At 39.5% G+C, this 26,113-nt stretch overlaps 1 protein-coding gene across 27 annotated transcripts in view; it reads right to left on the bottom strand.

Moving 5' to 3' along the window:
- The window catches only part of SIK2 (salt inducible kinase 2), a 141,377-nt gene that overhangs the window by 38,692 nt on the left and 76,572 nt on the right, over positions 1–26,113 (bottom strand). For all 27 annotated transcript variants that reach the window (XR_014069199.1, XR_014069202.1, XR_014069200.1 and 24 more), the window contains exons 4-7: positions 19,040–19,201; positions 3,890–4,014; positions 3,337–3,460; positions 1,723–1,943 (exon numbers count right to left, since the gene is read on the bottom strand). Coding sequence is in view for 15 of the 27 variants with exons in the window: in XM_081543323.1 (XP_081399449.1) it covers positions 1,723–1,943; positions 3,337–3,460; positions 3,890–4,014; positions 19,040–19,201 (632 nt within the window). In the remaining 12 variants the exon portion in view is untranslated. The remainder of the gene's footprint in view (positions 1–1,722; positions 1,944–3,336; positions 3,461–3,889; positions 4,015–19,039; positions 19,202–26,113) is intronic.

Raw genomic sequence — 26,113 nt, 5'->3', positions numbered from 1 at the left:
CACAAAAACCAATTCAGTGATTTATACCTTTCTAAAAAAGTAGGGAAAAACACAACACTATATAAATCAACTATTCTTCAATAAAATTAAAAACATAAGGGGATATATGTATATCTATGGCTGATTCATGTTGAGGTCTGACAGAAAACAACAAAATTCTGTAAAGCAATTATCCTTCAAATAAAAAAATTAATTAATTAAAAAATGCAAGGAGACTGGTTAAAATAAGTAAATAAATAAATAAAAAAGGGAGGGAAGATATCATATGTTCTTAAAAAAAAAAAAAGAATAACAAGCAAAGTATGCCTCAAAATGAAAGGTATTCCAGAATTCAGAATAGAACAGATAATTTCATTAATTGTATGAAGGGTGATACCTCTGAATGACTTGACTGGTCCTTTTATATTAATTGGATCCATCCTTTTTTCTGCATTCAGAGAAAATGCCATCATTGTCTCATGCAGACGTTCCCCAACACTGTCACTGTGGTCCCACTCTCATGGCTGTAACTAGGCTGTAAGGTTGGTTAGCAACCTGAGCCCACAAGCTCTAATTCCACAGCCTCGACACAAGCCCAAACCATTGCCAACCCTGAAGTCGATGATTAAAGTCTTTGGGGGAATTTCTGGTGATTATTTTGGGCTGGGGAATGACATTTGGACACTAGGTTGAGAGACGCTGTGTCTCCATTCTTAGGTAATTTTTTCCTCTTGTTTTTGCAGTCCCACCCTCTTGAAACCTTGAAAATAAAGTTGTTTCCCAATTTTTCACATCCCTGGCTGGCTAGCTCTCCAACGATGCTAATGGAAAAGAAAAACAGCAGCTCCTTTGGCTTCTAATTCCACGTGACAGGCTGCATAGGTGCTGTGCAGTGCAGCTCGGGTGCAGAGCACCAGCAGCAAACATCACAGGCCAAGGGAACTGCGCTCACAGCTGCCGTCACGGGCAAGGACAAAAAAGCCTTGCTGAGCACGTGATGAGCAAAAGCAGAGCAGTGTGGTTTCACTTATGGCTACAGCGAAGGAAAGGCAGCACAGGCTACAGTACTCTGTCTTCACCGGGGCCGGATTTTATATTCTTGTTATGCTTCATTCTTAAAAATACTGTTTTTGACTGCTGTGGAGGTATTAAAAATATGTATATCCTATGAATATGCCAACTGTTAAAGCACAGAAATAAAGCTGATGAGGAATTTCCCAAGTTCATGACCTTCTCAGATCTATGACCCATAAAACCTCCACATCAGGAATCCACCTGTTGTTGCCTTCTGAGTTTCTTCAGTTCACAACTAAATCCCACTGGTTTTCCTAAACCTGATGCCTTCCCTTTTTCCTTCACGTTCAGCTCTCCGCCTTGTTCTGTATCTGCACACTTACTTTCCATATAAACTAGCTTATTACCTATATAAGAGTTTATGTTTCATCTGAGAAGAAACTTTCTACTTTTTATTTGTTAAGTTTCCATCACTGTCTTTCTTCAAACATACATAACACTTCCTTTTGAATTTTTTGGCAGATGGGGCAAAGGCAAGAATTTATATATTGATTAAAAGCAAACAAAAATAGAGTGCGATGAAATCTCCAGGGAACACTGAACTGCATGCCGAGGTGCTGGTTTGGCCAGAAGACCAGGATGACAAGTATAAGAATGAAATTTTAAGTGACTAAGTATTGATACAACAGAGTCTTGAAATATCTTTAGTCAAATCTCTGATCCCTTTACCTCAATGGTTTTCTGTTGATCTATTCCAAGGCCATGCATTAATCGCAGAACCTGCTCATTAAACTCCCCAATGGATGGCTCGTTTTCTTGCCCTTGTGGATAGAGAACAGGCCTCTGAACGGGAACTTCCACGAGCATCCACTTATGCTCCTTGATTTGCGCTATGGTCAGCCGTTTGGCCGGGTCCAGGACCAACATCCTTCGAATAAGGTGCTCACAATCTACAGAAAACACAGTGTTACAGCAGTCATGTGATTCGCCTTGCACTTCGGGGTATTTTCCTGACTCGTGACTGTACAGTGGTGATAATCTTCATATCCTCCACAGTGCCCACTGGTAATCAGGTCAAATGAGTAAATAAAACCTGAAGCCTGTTTGTATTCGTCAAGTTCACAGGATGAATGCTGACACGTGAAATTAACCATCTCTGTGAATGAATACTTAAAAGAAACAGGAGGGTATAGGTCTATTCAAATCTGTACTAAACGAACCTTTCTACTGAATTTCTCAATTGAAAATATCTAGACACAGACTTAGATTTCCACTAAAGAGAGAGAGAAAAAAAAGTCTTCTTTCTAGAACAAGCAAATAGTAACGGATCCTTCCGGTCACTTCTGAGGCTGATACACTAAGGTTGTGTGAGGCAAGAGCCTTCCAAGGGGCTGTTGCTATTCTCCATATCAGTGGAACTGAGAAAAATGTAGGTGAAACAGCAGTTACTTCTGATGACACTAAATAAACTGCACTGTTGCAGTTCTGGGCACTTGCTTATCCTCTGAGCTGATATCACCCTCTTTACTACCCTGCATAAGCTAACCTTTCATCATGAGCTAAGTGCCAGGCACCATGCTAAGAGCTCTACACAGATCAATTTAATTACTCCCTCAACACCCCTGTTAGGAACTCTTGTTATTTCCATTTTATAGAGTGAGGAAACTGCAGCACAGATACATAACTTGCCAAGGTCAGACTGCCAAGTTAAGTGGTGGATTCAGGATTAAACCAGGTGGTCTGGCTCCAAAATCCACTCTCGTAAGTACTAGAACGTTACTTCTGTTACTAGGATAGAGAACAAGGTAAGTAAGTACTACTTACTTACCAGTTGGTAAGTTAAGGATGATAACCAAAATCTAAACTGAGTAAACTTAACTGCTGCCTATGCAGCACCTCAATACAAGACTTGAAGGGATTATAGCACTTCATCTTAATTCAGTTGTTTTGCTAGTTGGTTTTAAGTTTAAATAAAAAGCTTAATTTTGTAACCTCCCACCAGAAAATATGGGAAAATTCATTTCATACTTAGAGTGACATGGTTGTGAATCTGCATCTACAAAGTGCTTCTCAAAGGCTGAAATAAACACCTAGGACATTTACAGACAAATGGGAAGATTTACTGTTCTTAATCTGGGAAACTTTCTGTTCCAGTTACAAGTAGGAAGGCTGGAATTTCTCTCACCTACATGGAGGGGGTTGCTTATTTCTATGACTTTTAAAGTGACTCGATCACTTTATTTGGCACCCAAATTCTTAGAAAAAGAGAAGCCTTTTTTAGGCATTCATTTGGAGAAAAAATTCTGTAAAGCACAATTTTATGATAAACAGGCCGTTCGTTACCTTCTGACATGAAATATGGAATCCGGAATCTTCCTTCTAAAACTCTCTGCCTCAAAATTGGAAGAGTTGGTCCATCAAAAGGTAGAGCTCCACAGACAAGGACGTAAAGAACCACTCCCATGCTCTGTGGAAGAAAATAAAGCTGTCATTTTTCTATTGAGAACTTTGAATGCTCTTTGTTTTCCTAAAATATCCTCAAGCTCTTTAAATTATATGGACTGAAAATTTCTGTTTGAATTTACTACTGTCTCAGAAATGAAAAAAAAAAAAGCTAAAATGCTGACTACTGCAATAAAGCATCCTATAATAAATACCAAAAGAACTAAACTTAATAATTTTGATTATTAAACTTTAAATCACTGCCGATACATGGATGATAACATCTTCCCCTAGAAATTCTTTCCTAGAATCTTTACTCTGAGTAATTACAGGCCACTGGACAGGAAAAGTATGAACTACTATCTATGTGTTAGGTACCAAGAGCTTCAAAATGGGTCAGAGTGCCCAGTATTATCATTATAGATGCATTTAACACAGCAAAGCAAAGAAATACCCAAATATCCAGCTGTGGTCCTTCATACTGCTGCCCTTCAAAGACTTCTGGGGCTGCATAAGGGGGGCTGCCACACCATGTTGCCAGCAGTTCACCACTTTTAAAGAAATTTCCAAAACCGAAATCTAGTGGGATGGAAATAAACGTTACTTTCATCTATGCTCTCAAGCTATACTGAATTTCTCATACTAACTTTATAATGCGCTGTATCGACAACACCACTACTAATTCACTCTGTGAGCATGGGGTGGGCATGTATCTTGTGATGCTTCCTTAGCATTTAGCACAATGAATGGCAAATATTAAGCATTCAATAAATATTTCTTGAATGAACGTGTTAATGAATTAAGTTTTCTTCTCAAAGAGAATGAGTGAGAGGCTGGCAAAAAGACTTTAAATCATATATTTTTAAGGCTGAAAAGAAAAACTCCACTGATACGGACAACCAGCTTGAACTTGATAATTTTAGAATTTCAGTGACTCCATGATTAAGAGCTCTTGAGCTTATATGGTCTCTAAAGAAAGAAACAAATGAGTAAAACTCTAAGATATTTACCTAAACACAACCAAGGGACTGGCTGCTCTCACAGCCATTACCCCAAGGTAGCAAGGTAACCTTTTAAGGCAACTGAGGACAGTGTTTCCTAAGTAACAACTCTCTTACGTGCTGGCTCCCACATCCTGAATAGACAGATACTCATCTGAATAGCTCATTAACATGTGATGGCTCTGCGGCTCGACCGCAGGCCACTTTATCATCATTATCACTTATTTACTCATTTATGTAATGTGGTGGCATTATACTTCTAAACAGTTAGTGGCCTTCCCCTTATGATATCAGTCACACTGAATCTGCAGCTTTGATATATAGCATGCACTCTGGAAGCACTGTACTTAGAGGCCTTCAATACACATGAAAGTTACCACGGAAGACAAATGCAGTGAGCACTCCGGTGTAAATGCAAGCTTGTGCCCTTTTGCTAAGCCCTCACACAGTCTCATGTTCTCAGCAAAGGAACAAACTCCTGTTATTTTGTAAGTTACAGCCACACTGTCTTTATGCTGCAACAGACTCCTAACTGAAGGACACGCCTTAGTGATAAGAACTGGCTCTCGTCTGGCTAGTGTCTGCACTGCATGGAGGGTGAGCTTTCAGAGGTGCCCCCAGGGGGCTGGAGCAAGTCTCTTGCACCAGACTGACTGGGACACAGGCTCAGTCTTCCTGAGCCTCAAGCTCTACAGCTGTAACACAGAGACACGTGTAGCCAACAGGTTGCTGTGGAGATCCAGTAAGTTAACAGGAACTCACACTCTACTCACACCTTGAGACTGGCGCACTTCTCTTTATTCTATTTGTTTTTATTTTTGGCTGTGCTGGATCTCTGATGCTGTGCTTGGGCTTTCTCTAGTTGCAGTGAGAGGGGTCTACTCTAGTTGTGGTGGGTGGGTTTCTCATTGCGGTGGCTTCTCTTATTGCAGAGCACAGGCTCTAGGGAGTGCGGGCTTCAGTAGCTGTCTAGTAATTAAAGTTATTTAACTTTCCTGAATCTTTCTTTCTGTACCTGTAAGTGTGGGGATAATTTGCCTACCTAGATAGGATGCTATGAGGAGTAAATGAGATTAAGAACGTAAGATTCTTGATTCCTGGAGCACAGCAGATGTGAAGCGTTAGCTTCCTTCTCCTTCAGTGAAGCCATCATTACCAATGACTGCCCTTCACAGAAATGGGTCCTGAGAAAATACACCGGAAGGGTAAGCAAGGTGTGGAGAGGGACTTTCCTGGTGGTCCAATGGCTAAGACTCCAGGCTCCCAATGCAGGGGGCCTGGGTTCAATCCCTGGTCAGAGAACTGGATTCCGCATGACGCAACTGAAAGATTCCGTGTGCCACAGTGAAGATTGAAGATTCCACATGCCACAACTGAGACTTGGCACAGTCAAATAAATAAGGAAACAAATAAATGTTAGAAACAAAAAGAGCTGTGGAGAAGCTTAAGGGTCCAGAAGAGAAAGGATGGTGCGCATGGGGAAAGGGACGGTGTGTCTAAACCTGGAGGAACAGCGGTGTGGTCCATCCTTGGCATCCAGAAACACAAGGCAACGAGAATGCCTCCCTCCATGAAGTGACTGCAGTTCAGTCCTACACTTGGCTTTCCAAGCTGACTGTCAGAGAGGTCTTCTCAACCCCACCTCTATAACAATTCATACCCCATCACAATCCACGTGTTCATATTGACAGGTGTTTCTCATTTGCTAAAAAACTATACTCAAACCAGCTGAGGACAAGATGGTCAAATAATATCTAAAGAGGAAGATGTTAATTTCAGTCACATGGAGAAGCACAAGAAGCTCTGGGATGTGTGTTTGGAGATCCTGAAATAGGTCCAATAATTGCTGTCCTTTAAACCATAATCACAGGATGAATTTCAGCACATGTAAGTTGAGGATACTCTCCAAATAGCACTGTAACATTTTAATGTCTCAAAGAGCCATTCTCAACCCCTTCAATCTGCAACCCTTTCCCTCCATCCCGCCCTGACTCACGTAGAGCAAACTCAAAGAGGGACAGAGGCCTGTCGGCTTGGACTCCACCCCTCTCAGCACCTTCACTGGACGCTTCACTGGCAGGAAAACAGAAAAACTAGGAAAGCACCATGGTGCCTATGGTGGCCTAGACTCAACCTCGGCTATACCTGTCTGGGACGAAGACAGCCGCCTGCTACCTCAGAAGAAGAGGGCTACTCCACAGGTGTTACCTCTGTTTCCTGTAGGTGCTGAAGAAAACAGGAACTTGAGCCTGTAGGGACATTCAAAGAAGCACTGCAACACTATCAGGTTCATTAGAATTATTATAATAGCATTTAGGTAGTGGTTGTCTATAACCTTGTCAAAGCATTAAATATTTTATTTGTAATCATGTGATCTATGGGTTAAGGAAGGGTTTGGCGTCAGGCAAATCTTGGGTTTTCCGCTTAGCTGTGTGATCTTGGGCAAATTACTTGATTTCTGAGTCCTGGTTTCCTCATTTGCAAAATAGGGACAATGTCTACGCTTCACAAAGTGACTATGAGCAATATATAATGAGTATATGTAGATATGTACACTTATAAGTAGATAATATATAATGCTTTAGGTATGCTACCGAAACACAGCAGGTGCTCAATAAACAGTAGCCATTGAGTAAGCTACTCAATACGAGGGAAGAATAGCAATTCTTTCTGTTTTACTTATCTGTCTTCCCTATCAGACTAAACTCCTTGAGACTGCAGAAGGGGGACTGTACCCCCAGACTCAGCACACTGACAGCAGCTGTTCAGTGAAGGTTTGCTGAATGAATATGTTGTCATCATCTCTTTTAAAAGTGCCAGAAGCTGATCTAAGCTTTCCTAAGATGATTTCTTCTTAATAACCCCATGAGGTATCCTTATTCTAGGAGGAAGTGAGGGTAGGATGTTAAGGACCTTGCTAGAAATTATACTAAGCTGCAGACTTGCAAGAGAAACCAAATCTGACTACAGAGCATTCACTGTTAACCACTTTTATGTCCTTCTCTGGCCCAGTGACATGTAGCTATTTTTTGAACAAGTTAACAATTATCAGGTTTAAGAAGTGGCAATGGGAAGACACTTAAAAGTCTTTTTATTTCTTACTGGAATCTGGACAACTTTCTTTGTTCACAGTCTACAGCTTTCTGCTTAAAGGCATATAGTGAAACAAGGGGTGAGCAAGAGGGATGAAATATGAAAACAGTAGAGCTACGTAGGATTTTTGATCGTTATTTATTCATATGGAATGGGTTAATGTTTCAGCACATCAAATTCCTTCCTTCATCAAACATCTGAGTGCATACATGTGTCAACCATTCTGCAAACAAAGAAGATAGTCTCCCAACAATAGCGAAAAATCAAAGACCCCACATTATTACCTGACTTTTGAAAAGCATTATGAACAGTCATGTGGGCATTCCTCTCTATGCTAGACCCAGACCCAACCTGTCCTGCTGGAAACGAAATCTTTTAGTTGAATGCCTAGTTTAATGTCTTCTCTAATGCTCCGATCTGCAAGTGAATACCTCAAATGATGGCTGCTATTTCCTCAGACACTTTTTTTGATTCTTGTTTCTCTGTCATAGAATGTATGCCATGTTATGATGGATTCGTTTTGATATTATTTAACTTTTAATTCTGAAGTAAATTTAGATTTACTGAAGAGTGGCCACAATAAACTAAGACGAACTCCCTCTGTCCTTCATGCAACTCCCTCCTCTAGTATTAACATTTCATATAACTATAAATAATCAAAACCAAGGATAAGACTGATTCAACACTGTCAGTTAAAACAGGGACTTCATTAAGATCTCTCCAGTGTTTTCATCAATGTCCCTTCTCAATGCGGGATTCCACACTGCGCTCAGCTGTCATGGCTTCTTTGTTGCTGTTTAGTCGCTGAGTCGCATCTGACTCTGCTCGTGGACTGGAGTCCACCAGGCTTGGCCTTCTCTAATTTGCAACAGTCCCTCAGACTTTCCTTGTCTTTCCTGACTGTGACCAGGGCAGGTCACATATTTTGTAGACTGCCTCTCAGTATGGGTTTGCCGGATGTCTTCTCACGATTAGATTAAGATAATTACATTTGGAGAAGAACATCACAGAGGTGATGTATTCTTCTCAGGGCCTCATATCAGAGGGTGCAGGTATTACGGCTTAATTACAGGTGGGGTTAATCTTTATCTCTTGATTAAGGTGGTATCTGCTGGGTTACCCCATTATAAAATTATTTTTCCCTTTGAAATTAATAAATATTTTAGAGAAGATACATTGGCACTATATATATCTTTTTCTCCTTACACTTTCACCTGTTAATTTAGCGCTCACTGGCCGATCTTGACTGTAGCAATGATCGCTGCTGTGGTATATGGGCAGCTTCTGTTTCATGTATTCTTTCTACAGTATTAATTACAACTCTTCAAGAGTTGTCCCTTCTTCCCCTCTTATTTATTTATTGATAGATCATTTCTTTATTTTTTACAACACTGTCATATTATATTCATCATAAGTATTTATTTTATTCTTTGGGTTATAATTCAATACTGAAAGAAGAAACTGAAAGTTTAACAGCTCAGTCATGTCCAACTCTTTGCGACCTCATGGACTGTAGCCTGCAAGGCTCCTCTGTCCATGCAATTCTCCAGGCAAGAATACTGGAGTGGGTAGCCATTCCCTTCTCCAGGGGATCTTCCCAACCCAGGGATTGAACCTGGGTCTCTTGCATTGCAGGCAGATTCTTTACCATCTGAGACACCTTCTGATGCTTAAATAGTTCCAGCTTTGGCCACTAGGAGATAATTCAGGTTGGCTACTGTATCCTTTCAACATGCCCCCATCTTTTTAAAATTTCTTTTTATTTTAAGTATTTCCTTATCTTTTGGTACCAGAAGATGTTCCAGGTTCATCTTGTACTTACCTGCCCCATCCCAGGAATCAACCACTTTTCCAAGGAGTCCTGATTTCTATTACAGAGGAATGGTATTTAAGAACTAAGACTAAGACCTTGATGTACTCACTGCAGCTGGGCTGTCATCAAACAGCAGAAATACACGTATGAATGCTTATCAGTGTACACACCCACACACCCACAACCTATATTTATGTTTATTCCTTTCTATATGTATGTTTATTCCTTTCTATATGTATATGTATTAAGAAGGAATATTAACCTATGAGTTCATATTGATACTTCTTACTCCAATTCAGGGTTCAGACTAGCACTGATATTATCTTTATTCATACTTGATTGACTAAACAACTCAACAAAATTTTGGAGGTATAAAGTTCTTTTCCTCGAGGTAATCTGTTATTTGTGTGGGAGTAATTGCTTGGACTCTCACTCATGACATACTTTGAATCTGTCAGATCAATCAAGATTTTCAACATTTCTTGAGCATAGCAGGGAGAAGACAAATCTTTCTCAAAGAACTCTTAGCTTCAAAATTTTAAGATACAAAAGCATAAATTTTTGAAACAAAATGACAACTAGTCTTTGAACATGGCATATGAGTTATAATCAAATCCAAAGATCATTTACATCTTGCCTACTTTGTACTAGGCATTACACACTTGGTATTTTTGTATATATTATCTCACTTAATCATCATGACAGTCCTGTGAGGTGTGAATGTCCTTACCTTACAAAGTGGGAAACTGAAGCTGAAAGTGGTTGAGTTACAGCTGCAAGTGGCTTAACCAGTATTTAAATACAGGTCCTTTGAACTCCAAGCCAGGTGGGTTTTTTTGTTTTTTTTGTTTTTAACTGTATCACCGTCACTCTTCAGAGAAGTTTAATACAACTTAAAAATGGAGGTAAGGCTATTATTAAACCTGTGAAAAATCCTTTACATTGTACAGAGATGGGAGATTTTCTAATTTAACCCTCTGCAAGCAGAACTTGACAAGTGAGGGCTTTCTCGTCTCTACAATATTGAATGCTTTGTTAAAAGCATCCTTAATAAGTGAATGGGAATAATTAGGATGTTTACAAAACAAATCTCAAATATATACCTACATTCATTTTAGAAATCCATATTTAAGAATGCATGACATGTTAAAATAGACAAATCTTGTCCTTTTCATGTGAAGATGATTTATGGCATCTTATACTCCAAGGTATATACTCCAAGGTTTTACTTTGACGTTAGCTTTGGGATTTCCTATCCATATTTTCTCATTTGATTTTCAATTACATAAAATGTCAATAAAGAAAGCATTTGGGGTAGAGTTTCTAACTACAGAGCAGATTAATTACTGCTGACTAGTTCTCTCGGAAATCAACTTGACCTCACAAGCTGAGTCCTCTAATTATTTACTATCTAACTAACCACTAACAGACCATGGATATATTTGAAAACAGTATTAGAACGGCTATTATTGTTTTCTGCTTTTTATTTTTAAAGTGATTGATTGACCCAAATCTTTCCTGATAAGAAAAACCAACTATTATTACTGTTATCACTAAGTTACATGAAGTATCAGTGCCCAAACACCATTAGCAAAAGGCTAACGTTTTAGGAATAACAAGGCCTTACAAAGAGTAAGCAACCTGGCATCTGGTCCCATCATTTCATGGCAAATAGATGAGGAAACAGTGGAAACAGTGACAGACTTTATTTTTTTGGGCTCCAAAATCACTGTAGCCATGAAATTCAAAGACGCTTGCTCCTTGGAAGAAAGGTTATGACCAACCTAGGCAGCATATTAAAAAGCAGAGATGTTACTTTGCCACCAAAGGTCTGTCTAGTCAAAGCTTTGGTTTTTCCAGTAGTCATGTATGGATGTGAGAGTTGGACTACAAAGCTGAGTGCTGAAGAATTGATGCTTTTGAAGTGGTGTTGGAGAAGACTCTTGAGAGTCCCTTGGACTGCAAGGAGATCCAACCTGTCCATCCTAAAGGAAATCAGTCCTGAATATTCATTGGAAAGACTGATGCTGAAGCTGAAACTCCAAAACTTTGGCTACCTGATGCAAAGAACTGACTCATTTGAAAAGACCCTGACGCTGGGAATGATTGAAGGTGGGAGAAGGGGATGACAGAGGATGAGATGGTTGGATGGCATCACCGACTCAATGGACATGAGTTTGAATAAGCTCCAGGAGTTGGTGATGGACAGGGAAGCCTGGCGTGCTGCAGTCTATGGGGTCACGAAGAGCCACACACGACTGAGCGACTGAACTGAACAAAGAGTAAATAAGTTGATCTTGATGATTACTGTCTGATGGGAACAAAGCACATTAGCGAATACTATCAGAGTGAAACAGATCGAATATTAGCATGCATACAAATCACCTGGGGAACCGCCGAAATTAGGTTCTGATTCAGTAGGCCTGGGGTAGGGGAGTATAAGCAGTCCTAACAGGCTCCAAAGTGATGCTCATGCTGGTTTCCTGACCACTCTTCCAGTAGTCAGGACATAAAGAATAAAACAGAGATAGCGAAAAAGATACAGAAGATGTTGAACAGCTTGTCACTGTTTATTGTTGTGAAATAGAATTACTAAATACTTTCAGGATTTAATATTTACATGACAAAGACTAAATAGAAGTTCTTAGGTAAACTATTTCAAGTCATTTTTTAAAAAAGAAAAAAAAGCAACAAAACATTGAAAACCAGTCTTCAAGCTAAGAAAAAAGTAAATGATTTCCAGGAATCAACACAACCCAGGCAACTTTTAATCTCCAATAGTGTGTTATAATGTCTAATTTATAATTTAAAAAATCCTCCTACGGAGAAGCAGATGGCTTTAGTGTTAAATTTATCCTTGTTTCTAAAACTGCCAGTAGAATTCAGATATCCAGTCTTGCTGAAGAGTTACATGTCTTTTGTAGTTATTATAATAGGAGAGAAGAAGACAATTATGAGGAAATGAAAGCTGACAAATGAAAGGTAGTCGAGTGTGGAGCCAGAGCTGACCCACTGCACAAACTGAATACCAATCAGCCATTGCTGACGTCAATGCGTATTTTGTTGCCCACCAGCAAGAGAAGGCCAGCTGCACAGTTTACTTCCAAACATCAGTCACCTCCTCCCTACCTGACAGGAGGACACAAGGACAATCATCACAGCTGAGATGAGATGTGAGCCTGCTGACTGTGGTAAGACATCTATTTGTCCAATGAGAGAGTTTAGTGAGCTAAGAAGTGAATTAAACGCTCTTCCTCAGCCCAAAATGGAGTGGGGAGCAGGAAGGAGATGAAGAGGGGAAAAATAAGACAAAAGGAAACAGAACCCTTTGAGCCATCTTCCAGGTTCCAGGCTTAATGCGTGGCCAGGGCTAAGCAGGCTTGAAGGATAAAGACAAGGTCTCCACTCTGTTTGCTGATGCAAAGCTCTCTGCACATTTTACATAATACTAGTGGCAGGAGGATGACAAATGGAAGACTTTTAATAAATATTTTACTAACAAAACCTGTTTCAGCCTATCCCACCCTTTTTTGGTTCCAGGGAAGAAAACTAGAATTATATATATAGAAATCTGATCTCCAGTTCTTCCAGTAAGCAGGAAGATTGCTAGAAGCAATCACGAGATGATGGGCTACTTATAGATTACAGGTCAGTTCAGAAAGGAAGCATTCTTCTTGGGCTAAAGACAAGAGACCAGGTTAGATTTATTAGGTTTATTACACACAACTAATTACACTGAAGGTCCCTCTTAGAAAAATATATTAATTTGCATCAAGCAGAAACAATTTAGAATATAAATGATAAACTTTCCTTGTACCTCTGAGATTTGTATTGATTAGACTTTAAGTCTTGGTAATTAAAAAGACATGGTGGGGGGTTATATGGCTATCAATTTTTAAGATATGTTTTCACAAGGAATCAATTATACATTGAATACAAATATCTTTTACTGTTTACATGGTGCCAGGAATTTTAATTAACAACTTATTTAACAAACATTTAACTAGCACTAACTATGTACCAAGCACTGTTCTCAGAAGTTTGCAAATATTACATAATAACCACTGTGAGATATGAACTTCCATCACTCCCTTTTAACCGATAAGGAAACTGAGAACAGAGAGATTAAGTAACATGTCCAAGGTCATGCAGCTAGTCAAGTGCAGAGCCAGGGTTCAAATCCAGGTAGCCTGGCTCCAGAGCCCATAATCTTACCTACGACCTCCCCGTGTCTAACATTATCACTAATTCTTACAATGTTCCTGACAAGCAGATTAATCTCTGTTTAATAGATTTGGAAACCTAGGCTCGGTGAAGTTAAATAATCAGCCCAAGATCACACAGCTACTAAATGGCACAGCTAGAATTTGCACCAGTACCGTCTGATATCAAACTCTGCATTCTTTATGTGATGCCTTGCCTGCTTCTGATATTTTTTGAAAACTTCCTGAGTAATTCATACGTATTAATTCTTATCTAAGTATTCATTGTAAGCATTTCAGATTAGGAAATTTGAAGAACAAAACTAAGTGTTTTTCATCAATTTATTCTCAAGTTAATGCCTGAAGGGTCATAGCCGAAATAGCATGGAGGAAACAGTACTGCAATTATTAAAACTAATGAAAGCCAAACTTTCTTTGCACTCTGCCTCTGATTCTGAATGTCCCAACACTCGTATTTTGTGAAGGCTGGAGGTCTCATAATTGAGGCAATGAGCATACACAGGTGTGGGTGAATCCACGGCTCACAGTACCTGAAGTCTTACCCATTAGAGGAGCATAAAAGAGGATCTGATTTGAAAGCCAAGATTCTGTATTTATTAAAATAAAGCACGTTTGACACTTCCATTCCATGTTCTGTCTTATAAACAGAGGCAAATATTTTAATTTAAACCTAGTTTTGGTTTACACGTCTCTTTAATTTCACTGTGTGTGTGTGTGTGTGTGCTCAGGCCTGTCCAACTCTGTGACCCCAAGGACTGTAGCCCCTCAGGCTTCTCTGTTTATAGAATTTTCTAGGCAAGAATACTGGAGTGGGTTGCCATTTCCTACACCAGGGGATCTTTCCAACCCAGGGATCGAACCCGCATCTCCTGTGTCTCCTGCATTGACAAGCAGATTCTCTACCACCAGTGGCACCTGGGAAGCTCCAATTTCAACACACAGGATGGCTAAAACAGTTCATTTATTCAGCCCATTTAGCATGAGATGTTCATAAGCAGAATAAACACAAATGTATAATTTGAAGGAATAATTTTTTGTACTTTATTCTGAGGTTCTGTAATTTTTCCATGGAGCCCCATCTTTCCTACATGTTACTACAGTTCTGAGGGTGTGTGGAATCCTTCATGATCTGGCATAGCTACCTGTCCAGGCTCTTTTCCTATCACTCCTCACTGAACTTCCTCTCCACTAGCTCTGGTCTGCAGTTTCCCTACACACCGAGTTCTCTGGCCTGCCTGCCTCTGCCTGAAGCTGCCATCCCCCCTCACTGCCTCAGCTAACTCTCTTCCTTTCTCCTTCTCCCTGCCAATCCCACCACAAATGCCTCCCGCCTTAATAAAGTCTTACTAATGATTTTCCTCCTTCTTCCAGGCACAACCTTCTTCTAGCCTCATGGCTTGTATGACAATTATCTTTTTATGCTGCATTCATTTAAAGGTCTGGTTCCAAACAGATTAACTCCTTGAGGTAAGAGCAGAGTTGAGCTTATTTGCACTGCTGTTGTTTTTGCCTCGAAACATCTGAATCTCCAGGACTTAGCTTAGGAGCATAGTAGATGCTTAATAAACATTTGCTGAAATTTGGGGTCAATGGTGTTGAGGGTGACAGAGAAAAAAATGGGGGCAGGAAGGAAATCTGAATGCTTAGCTAAACTGCATGTACATGTATGTGTGTGTACCCACTTGTGAGACAGAGAATCAAGGACAATAAATGTATAAACACGGAATGCTGCTGCTGCTGCTGCTAAGTCGCTTCAGTCGTGTCCGACTCTTAGCGACCCCATGGACTGTAGCCTACCAGGCTCCTCCGTCCATGGGATTTTCCAGGCAAGAGTACTGGAGTGGGGTGCCATTGCCTTCTCCAAAACACGGAATGATAGAACCCAAAATTCAGTCAGTGAGTACTCCCTCAGGAATAACTGACAAACAGGACTTGGAAACTACAAGCTGGCGTACTGCAAGAAGCACAGATACTGTGGTCAGAGAGACCAGGCTTGAACTCCAGGTCTGCTGCTTATTATCTGAGTCACCTTGGCAAGTTACTTAATCTCTTTTGTGTTTCAGCTTTTCGTTAAAAACTGGCAATAGGTACGCAGCTCCTAGGGTTGCTGTGGAGGTTAAATGACACAAGTACATAGCAGAGAGCCTGAAACTAGTGAAGGCTCCGTGAATGCTAGCTGTTCCACGAGCTTCACCAGAGGGGGCAACTGTAGGTTTCTGACATTTTACCTGTCTTCCAGATAAAAATGAGAGGATTCTGAAGTTCATGTATTCAAAAATAAAAACAGCAAAAACAAACAAATAACTAGATTTCACATAATGACAGAAATACTAAGTTTATCTACTTACAGGCCAGAATTACAGAAGACATTATTATATCCAGGCAAAACTTGGTTATCACCTTAATGGGATATTCTGCATATTCTGATTGCAAGTTTCTTTGGCGCTCTACTTCAGCATTTTCTTTTGAGATGTTTGTGACAGAGCACTTTGTAATTCCTATAGTATATGACTCCCACCTCTTTAACATTTCTTTCTCTGCCTGAAATGACTCCCAGAACTCCTTTAATAAAGGTATTGTTTTTGTTAATTTTTTGTTCAGGAATGTAAAGGTGAAGCAGGGGGTTCCCCCTTCTTTCTTCAGAGTAAAGAACCACCCCCCCCCAAAAAAAACAGCCTTCTCTGACAAGAACAACTACTTTGGGGCAGCTGATGCTTTCAAAGAGAAGCAAACAAAAAATTCCAGTGGTGTGCTCTGCAGAAGGTTTGCAAAAAGAAGTGAAATGAATGGGACCAAAGGAAGGGCCAAAAGAAAAGGGAAAAGTGGCAGAAATGAATATACAGTATAAATTACAGAACCATTAATACTGCATTTAAATTACAAAAACACTAATACTACATTTTTAAAACAAAAAGACAAATCAATACAAATCTTTATAATGGGAATGTAGCAAATTAACTTAAAAACGCTGCCTTATTTAGGCAATTCTATTAGAGGAAAAAAAATCAAAGACTACAGAATGAAAAATCCATTACTCCCTGAAACATATATAACATTGGCATTTAATATTAATTATTAAAATTAAAGTAAAAGTAAGTAAAAAAAGTAACCAAAATTAATTTGTTTGCCTTCCCTAAATGTCCAAGACAAAAATTGATGATAAATGGCATAGAAATAAGCCAGCTAAATGCACGAATCAGAGGCTTCTCCCTTCTATTTTATACCACGATGCGGCAAACTAAGGCATTTGCTTTCTCCCTAAACTTAGTCCAGTGGGCACCCATCCAAGTCACTCATCCACTTCTTGCTCAGCTTCTCTCGTGTGGATGTCTCTGTTCCTTTTTAATAAACCTAGGACAAATTACCACCTCTTGCAACTTTGCTAAGCTTTTGCTTTGTGAGTGAAAAAGTTGGCTTACAGCTCAACATTCAGAAAACTAAGATCATGGCATCTGGTCCCATCACTTCATGGGAAATAGATGGGGAAACAGTGGAAACAGTGTCAGACTTTATTTTTTTGGGCTCCAAAATCACTGCAGATGGTGATTGCAGCCATGAAATTAAGACGCTTACTCCTTGGAAGGAAGGTTATGGCCAACCTAGATAGCATATTTAAAAGCCAAGAAATTACTTTGCCAACAGAGGTCTGTCTAGTCAAGGCTATGGCTTTTCCAGTGGTGATGTATGGATGTGAGAGTTGGACGGTGAAGAAAGCCGAGCGCCGCAGAATTGATGCTTTTGAACTGTGGTGTTGGAGAAGACTCTTGAGAGTCTCTTGGACTGCAAGAAGATCCAACCAGTCCATCCTAAAGGAGATCAGTCCTGGGTGTTCATTGGAAGGACTGATGTTGAAGCTGAAACTCCAATATTTTGGCCACCTCATGTGAAGAGTTGACTCATTGGAAAAGACCCTAATGCTAGGAAGGATTGGGGGCAGGAGGAGAAGGGGACGACAGAAGATGAGATGGCTGGATGGCATCACCGACTCGATGGACGTGGGTTTGGGTAGGCTCTGGGAGTTGGTGATGGACAGGGAGGCCTGGCGTGCTGCGATTCATGGGGTCACAAAGAGTCGGATGCGACTGAGCGACTGAACTGAACTGAACTTGATACTCTTCCAAACTCTAACTGAAACAAAAACCTCTCTCCTTCCCACACCTACAGACTCTGCTGCTGCTACTCTAGTGTACACCCACATTTTCTTAACTGGACAAACGCATCAGATTCCTGATTAGTCTTCCTGTCCAGTCTCACCCACATCTGCCACCGATCCTCACTCTGTGGCCAGAGAGAGACAACTAACACGCAAATCTGATCATCTTATCCAGTCCCACTTCATCCTCACCGCAACCCTAGAAGTTCCAACAGGCTATGCTCCCTATTACCTACAGAATAAATTCTATTGTCTTTTTCATGGTCTTCAAGACTTTTCATATTCTGATCCTTGCCTACCTGCTCTTCCTGTATCAATCCCCCATGCGTACAGATTTTATATTTACCTAATAGTGAGCAATCGTTCCCCACCATTTCAATCTCAATCTCTTTCTCTCTCTTTTACCTGTGATATTTACACAGTTGGCCTGCCTGTCTGTAATATCCTACTTCTGTTTATCTCCCTGGCAAGCTTCTGACTCATCTCTCAAGCTTGAATTCAAGTAGTTCCTTCTTTGTACAGCTTCTTGATTTCTCAGGTAGACTGATGTTCTGACACCTATACTTCTATTGCAGTCTGCACATATAGTTTTGGGCACTTATCATGTTGTATTTTCATTATTCTTACTGCCCCACTAGACTTTTAAGATCACAAGAAATGACTTTTTGATTTGTACCCTTAGTACCTAGCACAGCACAGTACCTGACACAGAAATACTGACTGACTGAATGAGAGTTTTGGCCATGTGAATAAGTAAACTTGGAATATAAAATATAAAAGTCTTTGTTAATTGTGAAAAGGGTAGGAGGAAAACTAGCAAAGATAATCTTATTCTCCATGTTGTAGATCAAAACCCCACTGTGTCAGGAGAAGGCAAGGTGCTTTTGAGTCCCCAGTGCTCTCCTTCTCCCGTGGTCACCTATTTCTGTCTGCGACCTCTCTGCAGCCACCAGCCATACTGAAGAGAGCAGGGCAGAGCGCCCCAACCTTCGCTGCTCTGCCAGCCCCCTCAGCCCCTCCAAATACTCACACCCTCAGCAGAGCACCCCAGAGGGGCCTGAGCACACACCAAACTGAGGATGCAAATCAGACCCCGGTCGTAGTCCTGCCACACTGCGTGTTGAACTTATTTCCCTTACTTTTCTTTTTTTCGTTTATTTTTCATTACACACAGGACTAAGGAAACAGATAAAATACACTCTGCAAGGGTGTGAGGTCCCAGGTAGACGTGCTCCTGAACCTCTGTCTGCAGGTCTGTTTCCACACCCTGCGTGCTGTGGCTCATGTCTGATCACGTCAGAGCCAGCAGTGTTCCAGTTACCTGCTATTTTGATGTTCATGTTGTTATCCAGCAGGAGATTTTCAGCCTTGAGGTCACGGTGCACAATCTGCCGACCATGACAGTAATCAACAGCAGACAGGATTTGCCAGAATTTGCGCCTGGCCTCAGATTCATTTAACCGGCCATGGTTAGCAAGGTAGTCTGTAAAGGAGAAAGAATTTAGAATTACTCACAAACACCAAAAAAAAAACCCCAAAAAAAACCCACTGTTAGTATCAGGATTTTTTTCCCCCCTCAAAAACTTCTTTTAATAATGAGTTAGGGTTGAAGTAAAACAGTTTCCAAGTTCCCTGTCCTGAGAAAAATAACTCCAATCATATTTCACTGGAGTCTGGATATACAGACAGAGCCCAAGAACAGACAACAGCAACTAGCATAATACAGTATAATTCAAAAAGCTTCTTTAGGTTAAGAGGTACAAACTACTATGTACAAAATCAGTAAGCAACAAGGATATATTGCACAGCACAGGGCAATACAGCCAATATTTTATAATAATTTTAAATGGGGTATAATCTGTAAAAATACAGAATTATGTTGTACGCCTGAAACTAACAATATTGCAAATCAACTAGACTTCAGTAACACAACACTGTAAATCAACTATACTCCAATAAAAATAAAACTGTATTTCAATTTTTTAAAAACGCATTTTAAAGCCTCAACATTCTCTTTGCAATAAATTCTGAATACTTTTCCTAACCATCTTTTAAAAATAAAATTTATTTAAAACAAAGAACATAAATAAATTCTCAGACCTCTCATCAGACAAGGGATATCCTTCCTTTAAACAACTATTTGTGAAGTTATTGGGCAAACCATCTGTAATAGAAGACACAACAGTCCCTGGAAGTAGCTTTAATAATTCACACTTTGTTCTCCTGTTCAGGGGAGCAATTCTGATATACTCTAAAACATGTAGACTTGTTCTCAAAACCATGTCCTCTAAACAAGCATACTTTGCAAGATACATTAGCTCTTTCTGTGCAATATTATAATATCTTTTAAAGTATTTTATTTGAAAATTAATTCTATATGAATTCAATAAAACTAAACATTACAATTTATTCAAGTTTCACCTGAAGATCTGAAAGGCCTCTGACATGATCTTTTGAGGAAAATGGGCTCAACATAAAACCTGAAAGGCTTGTCGGTTTAAGATTTTTTCCGAAGTTAGTAACTGTATGAGTGAATTAATATTCACAGTCATCGTCATGTATTTTCTGCTCTAGGCTTTGTGGTTTTACTGGTTTTCTAATTCCATCTTTTTGGCTAATGCCACCCTCAATGTTTACTATAAAATTTACTAACATTTGTATAGCACTTTACAGTTTATCAAGCATGTTCGTGTCACAGTATCTCACTTAATCTTCCTACAAGTCCTCTGTGATAACTATTACTCTAATTCCCACTTTGTAGATGAGGAAACTGAAGCCACCAAGTAATCTGGCTGAATTCAGACAACTGGTAAGTGAATGGCTGCTCTGGTACTAGAACCTTTGAAAAACATTTTTTAAAAACTGTATCAAACTTCTTTCCCAGACTCCTGCTAAAGCCCTAACTATCCTTTCAAAACCCTGCTCAAACGCCACCTTGCCCTGAAAGAGTCCCTCATCTCTCAGGTAGTATTTAATAATCTCTCTCCTATGGACTCCTTCTCACTCATACTGTCTCGTACTTTAAGTATGTGTATGTATATCATAATATGTAATGTGCAGACACATGCAGACCTTATTCTAACACTCTGTGCATTAGAAAATAAAAGATCCCTTTATTTAAGCTTCTTGAAGCTAGATCCATATCATTCTCTTCTATACTCCCCACATTGTTTATAGTACCATGCATAAAAAAGCAGAGGTAAAATACTGAATACACAGCTGACTAAGGTCTTAATACAGATGGTATCATGAAACATTCCAAAAACAGTGTGATGAAAGTATGCAGCAGGAGTACTCTAGTCTACATGTTAGTCTTTAAATGTGAGTGAACTTCTGTATATTTTTATATATCTACTGTTAATCACAAACTGAGATGAGTTTGTCACAACTCCCCTTTGCCTTTATAGAGTACAGAGTAGCCATTCATACTTGTAAAGGGGGAAAAAGGATCACTTAGGAACAAATCTGTAGACTTTTCAGCCGAAATGTCCAAACTATCATCAGAGTGACTCCAAATATATTGGCAAGTGAATAATGTGCTTTCTATTCATAATAGTAAACTGGAGCCTCATTTCTCTGGATGAGCAGGCACATGGGTTAATAAAGGGCAAATGCAAATTACCAACGGGAATGCAGTGTGTTTTATGTAAGGGATTATCTTTTGACTAGTTAGTTATAGCCTTCCTAAGAGTCTACATAAATGCTACTTAAACTGTATCACTAAGTGAGACAATCTTTTCACAGACAAATGACTGACTTCTCCAAATAGATAAAATTTCTTTCTGTTGAAAATTCTGAGTCACTGTGGATCAATGGGAAAAGATTTTTGAGATTTTTGACAACATAGAGAAACTTAACAGATGCAATATGAACAAGTACATGTAAATATACGTAGAAAAATAGCCCAAACTATTGCCTACAAAATGAGTCCCGGGAAGCACAATAGAATCTACAGTAACTGATGGTTTTTTGCAGTGATCAGTCCAAACTGGAACTACTATAGCCAAGGGGGTTAAAAAGCTTTGTAGTTTGGGAGGAAGGGACTGTGTAAAACAAAGGCGGGGGGTATATCTGAAGCTACAGTAATTGCATGTCAATAAACCTACAATACTGTGAGAATAATGACAACATCCACGTTCCAGAGAGTAAGACACCACTTAGAGAGGAGGAATTTTCACTTCTTAAGCAAAAATCTCAGCAAGTATTTCAGCATATCTATGCTCTTGCCTACTCTTTATGATTTCTGCAGTGCAGACAACCCCCAGAGATCAGAAAATAACTGAGATAAAAACCTGTGGCTGCAAGTTATCATCCCCATGAGGGGTACTGTTATCAATCCAACTCAAATTAATGCACAAGGTCTAAAGATAACAGGGAAAAAGCACACATTTCAGATTAAAAAACAACTTAATTATGGTTACAGAAAAAACTTATAAGTGAAATAGGAATTCTCTATACGAATTGCCTATGTATGTATTTTTGATGAAGGGACAGTTCTAAAAAATTCTTTCCTATGTTTACTTTTGTTCTGATTGTTAATTTTATGTTTTTTGGTTTTAATAACAAAACTTTAAAAAGTACTTATTTATTTGGCTGCACTATGTCTTAGTTGTGGCAATGCAATCTTCAGTTTTTGAGCAGCAGCAGCATGCAGGATCTTTAGCTGCAGCCTGTGAGACCTAATTCCCTGACCGGAGATTGAACCTGTGCCCCCTGAGCTGGGAACAAGGAGTCTTAGCCACTGGACTACCAGGAAAGTCCCAACAAGCCTTTTTAAGGCTATATTTGATATGTGTGAAAGTGTTAGTCGCACAGTCATGTCCAACTCTTTGTGATCCCATGGACTGTAGCCCGCCAGGCTCCTCTGTCCATGGGATTCTCCAGGCAAGAATACTGGAGTCGGTTGCCATTCCCTTCTCCAGGGGATCTTACCAACTGAGTGATCAAATCTGGGTCTCTCATACTGCAGACAGGTTCTTTACTATTGGAGGCAGCAGGGAAGCCCTAAATTTTGTATGTCCTTCACCCCCTTATGATAACTGATTTTTATTGTATTTTGACAAACATGACTGGCCAATCAAAAAAACTGGCTTTTCAATACTGACAGTTTGAGAAATACTGGTATAGACAAGTAAACAGGCAATTACAATAAACTGTGATAAAGGCTGGGCTTCGCTGGTGGCTCAGTGGTAAAGAATCGCCTGCAATGCAGAAGCCACAGGAGATGCAGGTTCAATCCCTGGGTCAGGAAGATCCCCTGGAGGAGGGCATGGCAACCCACTCCAGTATTCTTGCTTGGAGAATAGCATGGACAGAGGAGCCTGGGAGGCTACAGTCCATGAGGTCACAAAGAGTCGGACACAACTGAAGTGACTTAGCATGCATGCATGTGATAAAGGCTAACACAGGAATAAATATATCCTAGTAAGTATTTTTGCATTTGAAATTTAGTTTTTTTTATTACAGAAGTTTCAAACATACATGAAAGTGGGGAAAACAGTATAATTCTCCAGATTGAAAAGTTATCAACATTTTGACTTATTTGCTTCACTTATCCTTTTTTTCTTTCCTTTATTCTTCCTTGTGAAAGTGAAAGTGTCAGTCAGTAAGTCCTGTCCAACTCTTTGTGATCCCAGGACTGTAGCCCACCAGGCTCCTCTGTCCATGGGATTCTCCAGGCAAGAATACTGGAGTGGGCAGCCATTTCCTTCTCCAGGAGATCTTCCAGACCCAGGGACTGAACCCAGGTCTCCGGCATTGCAGGCAGATTCTTTACCACTGAGCCACCAGGGAAGCTATTCTTCCTTGTGATATGGTTTATTTCACACTCCACCAACACTGCTTTAATGTCCCTGGAAACTTTCTCAGCTCTCATCTCTTATGACCTTTCAATTATTAGTTTATATTTAATTGGTTCCCAAAATAAACATCTCTTCCTGTTGATTCTGTGTTTGTCTGGTTTTTCTCCATCTCTTTCACTAATTGGCTCTATTTTCTCTTCAATCACATAAAGCTACCATAGCATAGTTCTGGCCTTTGATGTTCTTTTTCTATGCTCCTTCCCTCATAGAATTAATCTAAACTCTTATCTTCATAGGGATAATCTTTGATCCGCTTCGTTCTTTTTTTTTTAATGTATTTGGCTGCGCTGAGTCTTAGTTGCATTATGAGCAGTCTTAGTTGTGGCATGTGGAATTTAGTTCCCCAAACAGGGATCAAACCTGGGCCCCCTACATTGGGAGCAAGGAGTCTTAACCATTGGACTACCAGGGAAGTCCTGGTCTGCTTTATTCTTAACTGGATGATTTTAGTTTTCATTCACATGCTTCTCAATTATTGCCAGTCTTGGGGGTACTTCTTCAGTCACTTCAGTCAAAGTATGTTGTAACATCTGGCCTGGAACATTCTGGTCACAAATTCTATTGAGAATCTAATGAAAATTACACTTGCATACAAAGACACATATAAAATTTCATGTGCAATTTCAAGGGGGTCTATAAAATCTTAATTTAACCAAAGTTAGGAAATTCTTCCTTAAGGGATTTCATTCCCTGATTAGAACTTCCTCTAGATCTAGCAAGGGGCTTCTCTTGTGGCTCAGCTGGTAAAGAATTTGCCTGCAATGTAGGAGATCTGGGTTCGATCCCTGTGTTGGGAAGATCCTCTGGAGAAGGGAAAGGCTACCCACTCCAGTATTCTGGCCTGGAGAATTCCATGGGGTCGCAAAGAGTCAGACATGACTGAACAACTTTCACTAGATCTAGCAAGCACATTTAACCTTTCAATAACTAACACAATTGTGGACCTACACAGATTTTCTTTCTGCTACTGTGGTGTTATCAAGATTGAGTTTATTTTTCTTTTTATAAACTTTACTACCACCTTCTAAGTCACTATAACTATCATCTTACAGTCACTCAACCTCCAAATTTCAAGCATCATCTTCTACCAATCCCTGAATTGAGTATAGCTAAGGCCCTAATTGGGCTTCCCAGATTGCTCAGTGGTAAAGAATCCTCCTGCAATGCAGGAGCAGCAGGAGATGTGGGTTCGATCTCTGGGCTGGGGAAAATCCCCTAGTGGAGGAAATGGCAACCCACACCAGTATTCTTGCCTGGAACATCCCATGGACGGAGGAGCCTGGCAGGCTACAGTCCATGGGGTTGCGAAGAGTTGGACACAACTGAGCGACTGGACACGCGTGCACACAAAGCCCCCAAAAGTAGGTTTCAAGATTTAAGTTTTGTGTGGTATAATTAATCAATATTTTCACCTTGCTTTTATAGAAGCCTAGATTTCATAGCACAGTGCATGACTGTGCTCATATAGGCTCAGTAAATCTTAGCTGCAACCATCATCATGGTTGTCCTCATCATTACCACCACCACCCCACATGGCACCCCTTGTCTTTCCCCTGGGATAAGGAGCAGCTTTCCAAGTCTCTTATTAAAGTGGAGAAACCCAGTCAGATGACTCTTCTCAAATTTCAGGAATGTCAGACTCTTTGAATGACTAACTTTAAGCTTAATGCTCTTCCCCTAGAAATTATTAGTATTCCTTAAAGCTGGAGCTGGGTAATAGATGAAAATATTAATACTTTATGAAATTACATACTTAATGTTATGCTAAAAGGATTTAATTTGTAGTTTCATCAATCTGTAATCTGGGAGTAAAGTAAAAATATTGATGCCAATTTAATAGTCTATGATGAAATAGCCTTAAAAAAAAAAAAGACAAAAAACCAAACGACCTCAGATAATTAAATCCTGGTCAGACATTCCCAACCCACAAATTTACAAAGACTAAATCTGAAGACAGGTAGTGTTTTATGGAATCTGACCATTATGAATCCTGGAGCTCTAATAAGGTAATCAAAATTGGTTCATTTATTCTCTTCAAAATACTCTGAAGATCCATTATCTTCAAGCCCCATATTCAAATCTTTATTCATCTTTTTCTCTAACATTCCTTTCCTTTAATCAGTACAAAATATCACTATAAAATAAAACCATCTCATTATAAATTAGGACTCTGGTCTTTGTCAATTTAGTCTGTGCTGGTTCTAACCAATCACTCTTGAATAAAATATAATTAAGAAAAGAAGGTCCATTAAACAAAAACCTGAAAAACAGTTTTTAGCACATTAATACACGTACCACTTTACACTGTAAACACAAACAGAAACTAGATTAGTTGTATGATCTGTATTAGGATAACAAGGGTTATCCTAATTTAAAATATTAGACTATAATATTATTTATACTATTAAACCACATTAAACTTTTAATGTAGACACACTTAATGAGACACATTTGTGAATATGAAACTATAGATTTTAAAACATTTTGCTTTTCTCTGTTTCTGTAAGTACATAATCATTTCAAATTGGGAGTTT

The sequence above is a fragment of the Giraffa tippelskirchi genome, chromosome 11 (assembly GCF_054371585.1).
Source record: "Giraffa tippelskirchi isolate mGirTip1 chromosome 11, T2T-mGirTip1v1.2.pri, whole genome shotgun sequence".
NCBI classification, from domain to species: Eukaryota; Metazoa; Chordata; class Mammalia; order Artiodactyla; family Giraffidae; genus Giraffa; species Giraffa tippelskirchi.
This window is presented reverse-complemented; position numbering and strand designations above follow the sequence as displayed.